The 12668-nt window shown below is 44.0% G+C and overlaps 1 protein-coding gene across 2 annotated transcripts in view; it reads right to left on the minus strand.

Moving 5' to 3' along the window:
* Positions 1-12668, minus strand: part of Washc5 (WASH complex subunit 5) — a 51076-nt gene that overhangs the window by 38189 nt on the left and 219 nt on the right. Inside the window, exons 2-8 of one of the 2 annotated variants that reach the window (XM_052161788.1) lie at positions 9650-9711; positions 7987-8292; positions 7400-7545; positions 6628-6712; positions 5385-5485; positions 3099-3291; positions 195-347 (exon numbers count right to left, since the gene is read on the minus strand). In XM_052161788.1, the coding sequence (XP_052017748.1) occupies positions 195-347; positions 3099-3291; positions 5385-5485; positions 6628-6712; positions 7400-7545; positions 7987-8172 (864 nt within the window). In that variant the 5' untranslated portion in view covers positions 8173-8292; positions 9650-9711. The remainder of the gene's footprint in view (positions 1-194; positions 348-3098; positions 3292-5384; positions 5486-6627; positions 6713-7399; positions 7546-7986; positions 8293-9649; positions 9712-12668) is intronic. The other variant, XM_052161787.1, reaches the window with a different exon arrangement.

Raw genomic sequence — 12668 nt, forward strand, 5'->3', positions numbered from 1 at the left:
GTTCTCTTCCCCAACTCCTCCCTAATGTCCCCCATCTCTGTACTCATCCTATCTGGCCCTACAGTCACCGTGTATGAACCTGACTTCCTGATTCCCCTGCCTCTGCGTCCTAAGCTTGGGTTCCAGTTCTGACTAATGTACTTGGCCTCAGGGAGTGAGCTACGGGACACATTTACAAAAGGGAGGAAACTTGCCCAGTTATCCGGAAAGTACTTATCCACGATCTCCCTCATTTTGGCTTGGTGGCTGTGAAGAATGGAAGGTTCAAAGTAGAGGATGACGGAGAGCATGGCGGCCTGGTTTGCCAGGGCGGTGCTGCGGTGCTCCGGCAGAGGGTAGGCAGAGACCTGCAAGATAGCATCACACTAAAACGTTGTCTCAAAAATCTCATCGGCTTTGGGGCCATGACCTTGGGGAAGGCCTGTGGAACTCTGCTCTTTCCTCTTATCTAGAACCCACAGCATTCTCTCCCTTTCATGTCCTGACTTCATTGCAATGTTTTTGCAAACAAGAGGAGGTCTCAACCCTGCACTGGCTCCTTGACACCATTTCTGTCTTTCCTATCACATAAGAACGATCTCTTAGAACTGATGGACTTCAGCTAAACACAATCACCTTTTTATCACTTCCTTTTGCCCATCAAGTCACTGAAATTCCTCCATCATCCCATGGAGTGTCTTCTTAACCCAGATCAATACTTGCTTCTAGAACTCTCACTTAAACTCATGCAGGACGGAACACTCACCTGTGATTTTTTTTTTTTAAGATTTGTTTATTTATTTTATGAGTACACTGAGGCAGTCTTCATGCACACCAGAGGAGGGCATCAGATCACAGATGGTTGTGAGCCACCCAGTGGTTGCTGGGAACTCAACTCAGGACCCCTGGAAGAGCAGTGAGTGCTCTTAGCCGCTGAGCTATCTCGCAGCCCCTCGTCTGTTCTCACCCTTTGCTGAGTTCTCCTCCCACCTGTCTTTCCCATGTCCATCTTTCCCGGGCATCTACATCCTGATGTACTAGGTCAGACTTCTGGGCTACACAGCACCTATCAACGTCTCCCCTCCTAAGGGCAGGATGGGGAGAAATCGTCACAAGGACAGCCGCAGCAAGGCCACATGGCTCCTGCAGGCAGGAAAGTGTCATGGCAGTGTGTGGGGAGCTGAGGAAGCCCCAGGCAAATGTGTCCTGTGGGGACAGGCACGGCCAATGCTGCAGACCCATGGAAATGGCCAAGCCTTCTCCAGAGGTGAGGCTGTGAAGGATGGCAAAGCCTTCTGGACAGAGTACACAGGTTAGCAATATGTGCAAAACCTAGCCGCCACAGCCTTCTCCTAGATAAACCAACTTAAGATTGCTCGCCTAGAGACCTCATATCTAGACTCTCTAACCCAGTGGTTCTCAACCTTCCTGATGCTACAGCCCTAATATATAGATCCTTAGGTTGTGCTGATTCCAAAACAGAACACTGTTTTTATTGCTACTTCATAACTGCAATTTTGCTTCTGTTATGAATCATAATGTAAATATCTGTGCTTTCTGATGGTATAGGCAACTGACAGGAAAAGGTCATTCAACCCCCAGAGGTATAGTAGTGCACAGGTTGAGAGCCACAGATCTAACCGCTCCTCCTGTCCTCTACACAAAAGTGTTGAGGTTCTGAGCTGTTGTGTGGTGTGGGTGTGGCTCCATGAGGGTGTGCACAATTTCTTCCATCCTAGATCGTCTGTACATGTCTGTGTACCCCATTTCTTTCCCCAGATGTGTGCATCCAAATCTTTTCTCCCCAGATTGTCTTAGCTGGATGAGGCAGTCCCCTAAAGTTCAAATTTTGCAGAAATGATTTTTCAGGCCCCTCTCCAAATACCAAGAACCAGAGGTGGGTGAGAGAAGTACAGGACAGAGCGGGTGACACAGGACCAACACAGCTGAACCCTGTGGGAGGGAAGAAGACACGCTAACACGCCACCTTAAGAAATGGATCATGGACTGAGTAAGAAGAAGGGTGGGAAGAAGGATGTGAGAAAACAGCCTGGGCCCACATCCGAATTCAAATGGTGGCTCTGCTGTTCAGAGTGTGGCTTTGAGAGGACTGTTGAAGGTATCTAAGTCTTAGCTTTGTCCACAGCAACATGGACATAATAACTATGTCCACCTACAGGATTGTCATGTGCAACAGAGAAAATGGTAAGCAAACAAACCTCCCATGAGGCTGCTTTAGACTGACATCTCAGTCAATGGCAACAAATATCATTAAGCCCTTGTGTCTGCACCTAGTGTCTGATTTTGAATGTTCTAAGAAAAAAATCCCAAGAATCAAATAGTCTTAGTTATACTTAATATAATTGTACAAAAAAGGAATTGGTCACCAAAGAGAAATTGGTATTTGGAAAGGGGCCTGAAAAATAATTTCTGAAATCTCTCTATGAAATCATGTCCCCCAACTTCACCACCCCAGAATGAAGTCAAATGGTCAGTCCTTTCAGTGAAGGAGCAAGGGCTCTGCAGGCTGAAGAAAGGCCACAGCACGGAGCTGCTCTTCGGACTAGTCTAAGCAATGCATACACTGGTGAGGAATGTGACTGTATGGTCTTTCCAGGTCTGCTCAGGCTGCCAGCGGTCTAGCCGGGCCTTCTGCTTCACTCTGTCATCAGCTGCCATCATGCACCATGGCTGCATGCCCCACTGGCTTCCCCAAGCTAATGTGCAAGTTCTTGTACCATCATCCATCCGGTGGGTGCCTCCTTCCTAAGCCACAAGTCCACCCTGGGTGCAGAGCAGAGCCTACCTTCCTTGGTGATGAGTCCCCAGCACCTAGCCCACATATGAACATATCGGGCACATTCTCAGTAACTGGTTCTTGAACAGATGACTTAAAGAATGCACCTTCCTTCCGAATGCTCACATCATATCCCCTCTCTTAAACCTCTGATTCTCTCAAACTTAATAGATCCTTTCCTTGACCTTATAGCACTATTCAAAAGCTTTTAAAAAACAGTTTCAGCCTGCTGTTTGACTCACCAGAGGAAACAAAAGGTACAACTGAGGACAAAGATAAATTCCCTCCTTTAAGTTATGAAGGCCCTCTGATTCCCTCCCACCTGGTTGTAAATGTCATCAGATCTCAGGCGTCCGATGACCATGCTGATGAAGGTCTCGTTGATAGGCACTCTCTGGAAATAGCTCTCAGGGTAGTTGGGTGGTCTCTTAGCTCCTGGCTGGCTGGAATATCCTGTGCTTCGCAGCAGCTTACAGATGTCATCCATATTTGAGTCGGCAGAGGACCGAGCAGCACTGAGTCAATTTCCAGGGGAGACAGAAGCAGCAGAGACACCACACATCAGAAACATGGAAGTCTAGAAGTGAAAGACTCCATGCAGAAACGACAATGGGTCATATAGTTATTTTTAAGAGTTTCCTGGATTTTAGAATTATGGATAAAGAATATGAAACTCATATTGGCTGAGTTTCACAATTAAAAGAAATTTATGTTAATGGCTGGGCAGTGGTGGCACACGCCTTTAATCCCAGCACTTGGGAGGCAGAGGCAGGCAGATTTCTGAGTTCGAGGCCAGCCTGGTCTACAGAGTGAGTTCCAGGACAACCAGGACTACACAGAGAAACCCTGCCTCAAAAACAAACAAAAAAAATTATGTTACCGTGGCTTTTCAAACTGTAGACTGCAGAGATCTAGTAAAACTATCTGGGACATCCATAACCTTATACCTGATATCAGGATCTCCTTCTCCACCACCGAGTTGCAAGGGTGTCTCATGGACAACGGCGCTCACATCCCAGGGATGCCGTTCCCCCAGGGACAAAGTCCGAGTTTTCAAAGCTAAGGTCCATGAGTAAAGGCTTTTCCTTTCTTCATCCTCACATTACTTAGTGTTTGTCTCTCTGGGCACTTTCAGGAGTAGAGGCAGGGCCACACTCAAGTGTGTTTCACCTCCACACTTGCTCTTCTCCCAAAGGCCCAGAGGTGACTCACATATCACTTCTCAAACATGGATGCAGGACAGTGAAAGGTCAAATGGACATGAGTGAGTGATCTGCAGCAGAGGAAATGATAAAGTGCAAATGGCTAGAGGAGCAGCTTGAGGTGAATTTGTAGGGGAGGCAGAGCACGAGCAGGTGTTACAGACAGTGTAACATGCTCAGAAGCTCCCTCTGTCACACTGGCCATTCCTGCAAATTCTACTCATCAGACATTTACCCTAATTTATAAATGGGCCCCGTTTATCGACCATTCCTTCTCTGAGGTGGTTTTTGACATTTAATTTGTATCCAGGGTTGTTTATTTAGCTTGTATATATATATTGCACTTAATACCACTTGGGGTTTTTTTTTTAAGACTTAACTGTATTATTTATGTGTGTGTGTGCACGTGTGTACATATACATATGTCCACATGTATGTAGGTACTTGTAGAGGTCAAAAGAGGGCACTGGATCTTCTGGAGCTAGAATGACGGGTGGCTGTGAGCTGCCTGACGCGGGTGCTGGGAATGAACTTGGGTCTTCTAGAAGCTTGCAAACATTCTTAACTGTTGCTCAGTCACGTCTCCAGCCCCGTGTATCTATTTTTTGAACACTTTTCTTCAAAAGACTGAAAGGTTGTATGGGAGGGGATAAATTAGAAAGCTGGCAAGGTGGTTCCTTGTGACTGACTCTACCTCCTGCAGCCACACAGCTCTGCATAGACTCCTGTAACACAAGACCTGGGATGTTACTATATACATGTCTGTGCATGTATATGGTATGGAGGAAAATCCACTTTCAACCTAATCCAGAATGACAGCTTTCGGCCATCCACATCAGGATAACAACAGAAAACTCCTTCATTTTCCTATCTGTGCCAAGGGGTCTTGTCTGAAAACTAAAAGGAAAACTTCCAAATCAAAAAAGACATTTGTTACGAAGTTCAAAATTCCCTAATCTAGCCCGGCGTGGTGGCGCACGCCTGTAATCCCAGCACTCTGGGAGGCAGAGGCAGGCGGATTTCTGAGTTCAAGGCCAGCCTGGTCTACCAAATGAGTTCTTGAAAACCCTGTCTTGAAAAAAAAAATTCCTTAATCTATCTTCAACTTCAAACATTCTGAGTTCAGACTCCTGTTGTATATGGTAACTGCATCACCATCATGGCCACAACAGTCTCTACATCGCTAAGTATTAGATAGAGCATTTCATATGTAGTCCATAGTTTTCGTGGAATGCAATCTGTTATTAGAACACATAAACAGGTACCAGCTATATTCTTTCAGGTGTTTAGAAGATGTGTGTACTCAGCACCCTGCACTGCAGGCCCCCTTTGGAACACCACAGGAGTACACAATGCACTTCATCCACAGCAGCGTTTTGGGCGTATGCAGGCTAGGCTGGGAATACCTGTATCGATAGTAGGAGACCAGCATTCTCTCTCTGACTTCTCCTTCAATCTTCTGGTCGATGACGAGCAGCATAACTCCGTATAAGTACAGGGCTTCACACTATGAAGAAAAAGAACAAAGTAAAACCTCACACGCCTACCTGTCTGTGAGAAGTGGCATTCACAATGGCATAAATGACCACCCTGGCCACATTCCTCCTGAAAGCTGTATTTAGATTTCAAGATAAATGTATGAGTTTGTACAAAGAGTTCTTAACTACTGTGCAGAACGGGCTTTAAAAATGAACTCAAAATAAAATTTAATTCATAGTGATTATTTTGCTAGAGATACCAGAATGGAATCTCAATTCTATGTATAACCTTGAACTACACCTCTTAGCTTTACCTCCAAAGTACTGGGATTATATATGGCTACCACACTAACTCTAACAGGCATTTCTTTCTTTTTCTTTTCTTTTTTTTTTATTTTTTATTTTTTTGGATTTTGTTTTTTTGAGGCAGGGTTTCTCTGTATAGCCCTGGCTGTCCTGGAACTCACTCTGTAGACCAGGCTGTCCTCGAACTCAGAAATCCGCCTGCCTCTGCCTCCCAGAGAGCTGGGATTACAGGCGTGTACCACCACCGCCGGGCTTAACAGGCATTTCTTAAATGGTCACCAGTTCGATATCTCAAATGCAAAAAACAGACTTTTTTGTTCGTTTGTTTTTGTTTTTTGGATTTGGTTTTTTTAAGACAGGGTTTCTCTGTGTAGCCCTGGCTGTCCTGGAATTCACTCTGTAGACCAGGCTGGCCTCGAACTCAGAAATCCGTCTGCCTCTGCCTCCCAGAGTGCTGGGATTATAGGCGTGTGCCACCACTGCCCAGTTATAGATAGACTTTCTTCACTGAGTAAGATCATAACCTAATACAACTCTTTCTTCCATTAGTAAATTCATTCAATACTCACACATTCGAAGCTCAGAAGATAATTATCAGGCTATTTTCTTTTAGCAATGGTATTCTGTATATATCAATGCCGATTATCATCATCATCATCATCATCATCATCATCATCATCATGACAAGGTCCCTCTACTATTTAGCTCTGGCAGTCCTGGAACTTGCTGTGTAGACCAGGCTGGCCTCACACTCACAGAGATCCAGTTGCCTCTGCCTCCCAAGTGCTGGGATTAAGTAAAGCCAAGTGCCAGCGCACCCAGCCATGTCATATCCTGACTGTGCATTTACAGTCATTGTACTTACTAGAAGCTGTTTTCCATCCTCATTGAGAAGCACAGTTTCTAAGGTCTGCTGAATATAAACTCCTTCATTGAGATCCTCGAGGTATCTGGAGGTGAGATGCCAAGTATGAACGTGAGCAGCAGATTTAACAGCTCGGAGGGAGTGAGGCGGCCAGCGGGCATTCTGGCTTCAGCTCCTCTAGTCCTTGCTGTGCTTACAAAGCGCAGTGTCTTATGTGCTGCAATTCACGGTGATTTGGGGCCACAGGTTCACACTTATGGCTGGTCCAAATCAAAGGAATATTCCCTTCTCCCGAATTACAAAACACAAGGTGCTCAGAAGCAACGGCATAGGGACACAAAGCAGCGGCTAAAGCTCAATGACTTGGTAAACTCTTAAACACTGCTGCTATGAGCAAGCCTGGCCTGTGGAACAGGCTTGTCTTCCCATGCACTCCAGTGGCAGAGGCAGGAGGATTGTAAATTCTGCACTAGTCTGTGTAACACAGTGAAAACCTATCTTAAAATAACACAACACAACAAAACAAAATAGCTACTTTAAAAATTAAGCTTACATCTAAAGTGTTAGGATCACAAACTGAAGGGCTGAAGGCCACATGGCAGCGTCGGGGAAGTTTACTCTGGCCTTTCACAGAAATGGGAGATTCTAATGAAGCTACCGCAATGCACAGCATGGGTGCCATCAACTTCAGAGCTGAGGAAGGCAGACATGTTCCGCTGGGTCCCTTCCATGCCAATCTTCTAGAATAAGCTGTTACAAAATTCATCCATACCTGTTTAAGTCTACGATGTATTTATGCACACTTTGAAAGGCTAAATAAAATCTGGTCAAAATTTCTATGTTGTTTTCCCGAAATTCTTCATCTAAATCCTGCAGCTCAGGTCTGGCTTCCAGTTTGCTTTCCCAGAACTCAGGCCCCTGAGAAGGAAAACACATGTGTGTTAAAAGTCAGTAATGGTGGACCCTCCGCGAACATGGCCAGGAGTCTTAAATTTGTGCTCCATGGTTCTTAAACATCAAAATTAAAGTAGAACAACAGAAAGTAAGGTGGTAATGGAAGCCCACAATCAAAATCCCTCTGGGTGAAGAACAACCAAAGATTAGCATGCTTTTAAACGTGTTTCAAGGTAAAAGGCACTGCATTTCAGTTCGCTTTCTTTAATTGGTTTATACTCCACTAGCACTTCCTACACAGTACCTTTCCTTCTCTTTATTTTCAAGTTAGGGCTTGATGCTAACTTTACTAGAAAAGCTGTCTTTTTAATGCTCTGTAATTACTGGGCCACTGCAAGCCTCATGGCTCCCGGAGAAACGCTGCCTGTAAAATGGGTGGGAATACCAAGGCCCCAGGGAAAGCACCTTAAAGTAGCTGAAGTCAAAGATGATGTCGCCATATCTCTGCTGGTCAGCCCGGTCTTTCAGCAGGAACACAGTAGGAATAAACTCAGAGAGCCGCAGCACCTCAGCAATGATGGCATTGCCACAGGAAACAATCCTCAGGATGGCCTGGCCACAGAGATTGTTCTCAGCCAGGAAGTCCAGCATGGTGAGAGTGCCTGGCTACCCCACAGCGGAAGGGTGGGGAGGACTGTCTTCAGAGCTGGGGTCTGAGGGTCATGATGTGAGACCAGACCTAAGGGACAAACGGCTGCCCCATTAAAGAGCCTGTATGACAAAAAGAGGAGTTAGCATTTTTAAAAAGACTTATTTTATTTATGAGACTTATATATATCTGAGTACACTGTAGCTGTACAGATGGTTGTGAGCCATCATGTGGTTGCTGGGAATTGAACTCAGGACCTCTGCTGCTGCTCGCTCTGGCCCCTGCTTGCGCCGGCCCAAAGAATTATTATTATATGTAAGTACACTGTAGCTGTCTTTAGACATACCAGAAGATCTCATTATGGATAGTTGTGAGCCACCATATGGTTGTTTGAACTCAGGACCTTTGGAAGAGCAGTCAGTGCTCTTAACCACTGAGCCATCTCTCCAGCCTAAAGTTAGCAATTTGTAAAGAAACATGTGTATGTTCTTTGGAAATACATGGGCTATAGAAATGGCTTGCTATTCTTGCAGCATTCCTAGCACCTATAAAGGCTCACACTCAACTCCAGCTCCAGGGGATACAACGCCCCCTTCTGGCTTCCATGGGCAGTGTTCACCCCGTAACATAGATACAGATGTGCATACACATATGCATAAAGAAATAATAAAATAAAATTTTAGATACCAGTTTCTATACTCTTGTGGGGATGGGTTTTTTTTTTTTTTTTTTGGTATTTTTCAAGACAGGGTTTCTCTGTATAGTCCTGCCTGTCCTGGAACTCACTTTGTAGACCAGGCTGGCCTCGAACTCAGAAATCCGCCTGCCTCTGCCTCCCAAGTGCTGGGATTAAAGGTGTGCGTCACCACCACAATCGTGGTTGTCTTTAATCTACAACACTGCATTTCTTTTAAATGTTGTATTCTCACATATACTTTTGAGAGAAAACTGTACATTGCAGTGCATTCTCTGTGGAAGATAGACTGTTAGAAATACACGCAACACCCGGCTAGGGATGTTTTATCATTACTAAACCAAATTGTTCTAAAAACATATAATTCAGCATGTAAGCACGCAGAGGATAAGCAAAATCAACTTCTCATTCTGTTTTTTTCCAGTACACTAAGGATGATGTGTTGCTCAGCATACAAACTCCTGCAACTGTGTTTAACAGGTCATTCTTCTGAACGATCCTGAAGGAAAAGAGCCATCTTCTTACCCAACTACTCTGTCCTGAGTACCTCTTTGCAATGATGGCAGTGAAGATTTTTTTAAAAGACTTACTTATTCAAACATTTTATGTGCATAAGTGTTCTGTCTTCATGCACATGAGAAGAAGGAATCAGGTTCCATTACAGATGATTGTGAGGTACCATGTGGTTGCTGGGACTTGAACTCAGGACCTTTTGTAGAGCATTCTAGTACTCTTACCACTGAACCATTTTTCCAGGCCTGAAGGTGAAGATATTTAGCTCCCACCTTCCAGTGCAGTGGCTCCTAAGTCTGGTGGTGTAACTTATTCATGAAGAATCTTAGTGTTTCTGCAATTTAGAGTGGAGGCAGCCTTAAGCATCTTTTTTATAAGAAATCCCCAAGATATTTTTGATGTCAAGCCAGGAGCATTAAAGAGTGGAGGCTGATTAGCTCTCTTAGGGTTTCTATTTCTGTGAAGAGACACTATGACCATGGCAACTCTCATAAAGGAGAATATTTAACTGGAGCTGGTTTACACCTTAGAGGTTTAGCCCATTATCATCGTGAGAAGCATGGCAGCATGCAGGCAGACATGGTGCTGCAAAGAAGCAGCTGAGAGTTCTACATCTGGATCTGCAGGCAGCAGGAAGAGACAGCTTGAGCGTCTGAAACAACAAAGCCTCCTCCAGTGACATACTTCCTCCAACACGGCCACACCTCCTAATAATGTCACCCTCTACAAGCCTATGGGGGCCATTTTTATTCAAACCACACTGGCCTTGAGGAAGTCTGCAGTAAATATATAGGAGGTTAATGATGTTAATCTGCATGGAAAGTGAGCCAGTATAAAGACTACAAGAAGTGATCTCTGTCCCTACGATCATCAGCCTGCCGTAAACTGAGCAGAGAGACCAGAGAAAAGAAACATAAAAGAGATGAAGTGCTAGAGAGTGTGGTCGAAATACACAGGAGGACAGCCATTTGCTTGACAGGCTGGGACCTTACTGACTACTGCTGGGCGAGTGTTCAGATTATGCTGGGTGATGTTTAGTAGATCCAAGTTCTACTAAGTTTGAGTTAGAGAAAGTCACCCAGAAACTATGAAAAAGGTCACTTTAGAATATAACGATTAAAACCTTTTCTATGATAAAGAATTTGGAAGTCAGATTTGAAATGCTGAAGGTGGACAGGAGGACTGAGTTCAGAAATGTTCAAAAGCTCTTCAAAGTAGATGAAGAAAGCAACAGCCTACTCCAACGATGGGCAAGGAAAAGGGCTGAGTCACAAACTGTAACCCACTTAGTTACATTGTCATCTATCGCCTTCTAGGAAGCCAGCTTCATTTTCAGCATCAGGAGAGTTTACTGGTCCTCAAATCTGTACTTCCCTTTGTGTTGGTATCAACAATTAGGGAGGCGATAAGTAAAATAAAAAACTGAATGTATTTGATACTTCTGGAGTTTCTGAGCAAAGAACCTCATTAAAATTTTGTCAATGACCAGAGGACAACAACAGGATAGCCGGGAGGAGTCCCAGTGAGGATCCAATATTGATGGTGTCACAAAAGCCAGAGACCTCAAGCCAGACCATTGACTTATTGTGATGAGTATTTGCAAGTGAAGGTGTGTGGACAGAGGGATATACTGTGGGACATGCTACAGCTTCCATGCTGTGATGTTTCTCTATGCAGTGTGTGTGTGTGTGTGTGTGTGTGTTGGAGGAGGGGGTGTAAGAGCAAAAGGCGAATATGAGCGGATGAGGAGATGAGCGGGACTGGGATGCATGATGTGAAATTCACAAAGAATAAAATGCTTTGAAAAATGTCAATGACAGCGTCTAATCTCACATTAGTCTTCTAACAGGAGACTCGACTGATGAATAATTTAATGGTGAGGCCTTTGCTATAGGTAAAATTAGAATACAGAAAGGCTACTGACAGCCAATGAGAAGATTTCCTTTACAGCCACTGAAAGAAACATTTCTCAGTGCTTGCGGCAAGTTCCTTCCTGTTATGAGCTGTCATTATTTTATATGTCATAAAGTATGGCAGCTCGGTTTTCAGGATCTTGGCGTGGAACTTTAATTTTTCTGTATAGGAAGAAACCCCTTGTCAAAGGAACATGTTTTCAAGAACGGTACCTGTTACCCAGTAAGTACAGAACAAAATTTCTTAGTAAATTAAAGTGTAGAGGACAAAAGATGGATTTTTTAGAAAAAGTATTTCCATAAAACCTCAGTTTTTTAAAGAAAGCAGTCTCAAATCCATAATGGATGCTCTCCCAGAAAAGTTCTAGAATAAGCTGAATCACTCCAGTCTGATTCATAAATTTTTAAAATTATATTTATTTTATGTCTATTGGTGTTTTGCCTGTATGTATGTCTGAGGGCGTTGGGTCCCCTAGACCTGGAGTTATAGATAGTTGAGCATCACCATATGGGTACTTGGAATCGAACCCAGGGCCCCAGGAAGAAGTCTTAGCCATTGGGCCATCTCTCGGAGTCCTGATTCATTAATTCTTAACAACATCTAAGACAATTTTCCTTTTTGACCTTTTAGTACATGTTGTGATGGCCCCCAACCATAAAATTATTTTCGTTGATATTTAGTAACTAATTTTGCTACTGTTAAGAATCAGAATGTAAACGTTTATGGAAAGAGGTTTGCGAAAGGGGTCATGAAACCCACAAACTGAGAATAGCTGACATAAGAAAAGTGTCCCTGGTTGCGGACAGAGACAATAAAACTCCTTCACTATCCCTCATCTACATAGAAATCAAGAGTCCAACTTTTAATTTTCCCTATCATGTAAGAATTAGGTCCTAGTAGAACCACCTGTCCCCAATACAAGGACTATGGCACCTTGTATTGCCATAGTCCTTCTATTGTATGTTCAATTGAAATATGCATTCATCAGGAGATATACAACGTCTCCTCATGAAAATGAAATGATCAGGACTAATTCGTTAAGTTACCAAAGTAATAATAAAAACTACTACCATTTCCTGGTGTGGGGGACTAGGGTGTAGAGGAACTTGCATAAACTCACAGTGAGAGATAGGACCTTTATTTAACACCCTCTCGCCCACCCTCACTTTATTGACTACTTGATTTTTCTGGAGAGTAAGTCAAAGATCAAGCACGTTAGCAAGGCACCGCTCCGAGAAACTTGCAAACACAGCTACGGGCCAAGTAGCCAAGCATCACCCCCAAAGCTTCAAAGAAGTGTGCAAGAGCGATTTCCACGAAGGCGTAAGAGAACATCAGGGATGCAACCCCAGCCCTGCAAGCCCTAGGTTTTCCCGG

Source organism: Apodemus sylvaticus, chromosome 17 (genome assembly GCF_947179515.1).
Source record: "Apodemus sylvaticus chromosome 17, mApoSyl1.1, whole genome shotgun sequence".
Lineage (NCBI taxonomy): Eukaryota > Metazoa > Chordata > Mammalia > Rodentia > Muridae > Apodemus > Apodemus sylvaticus.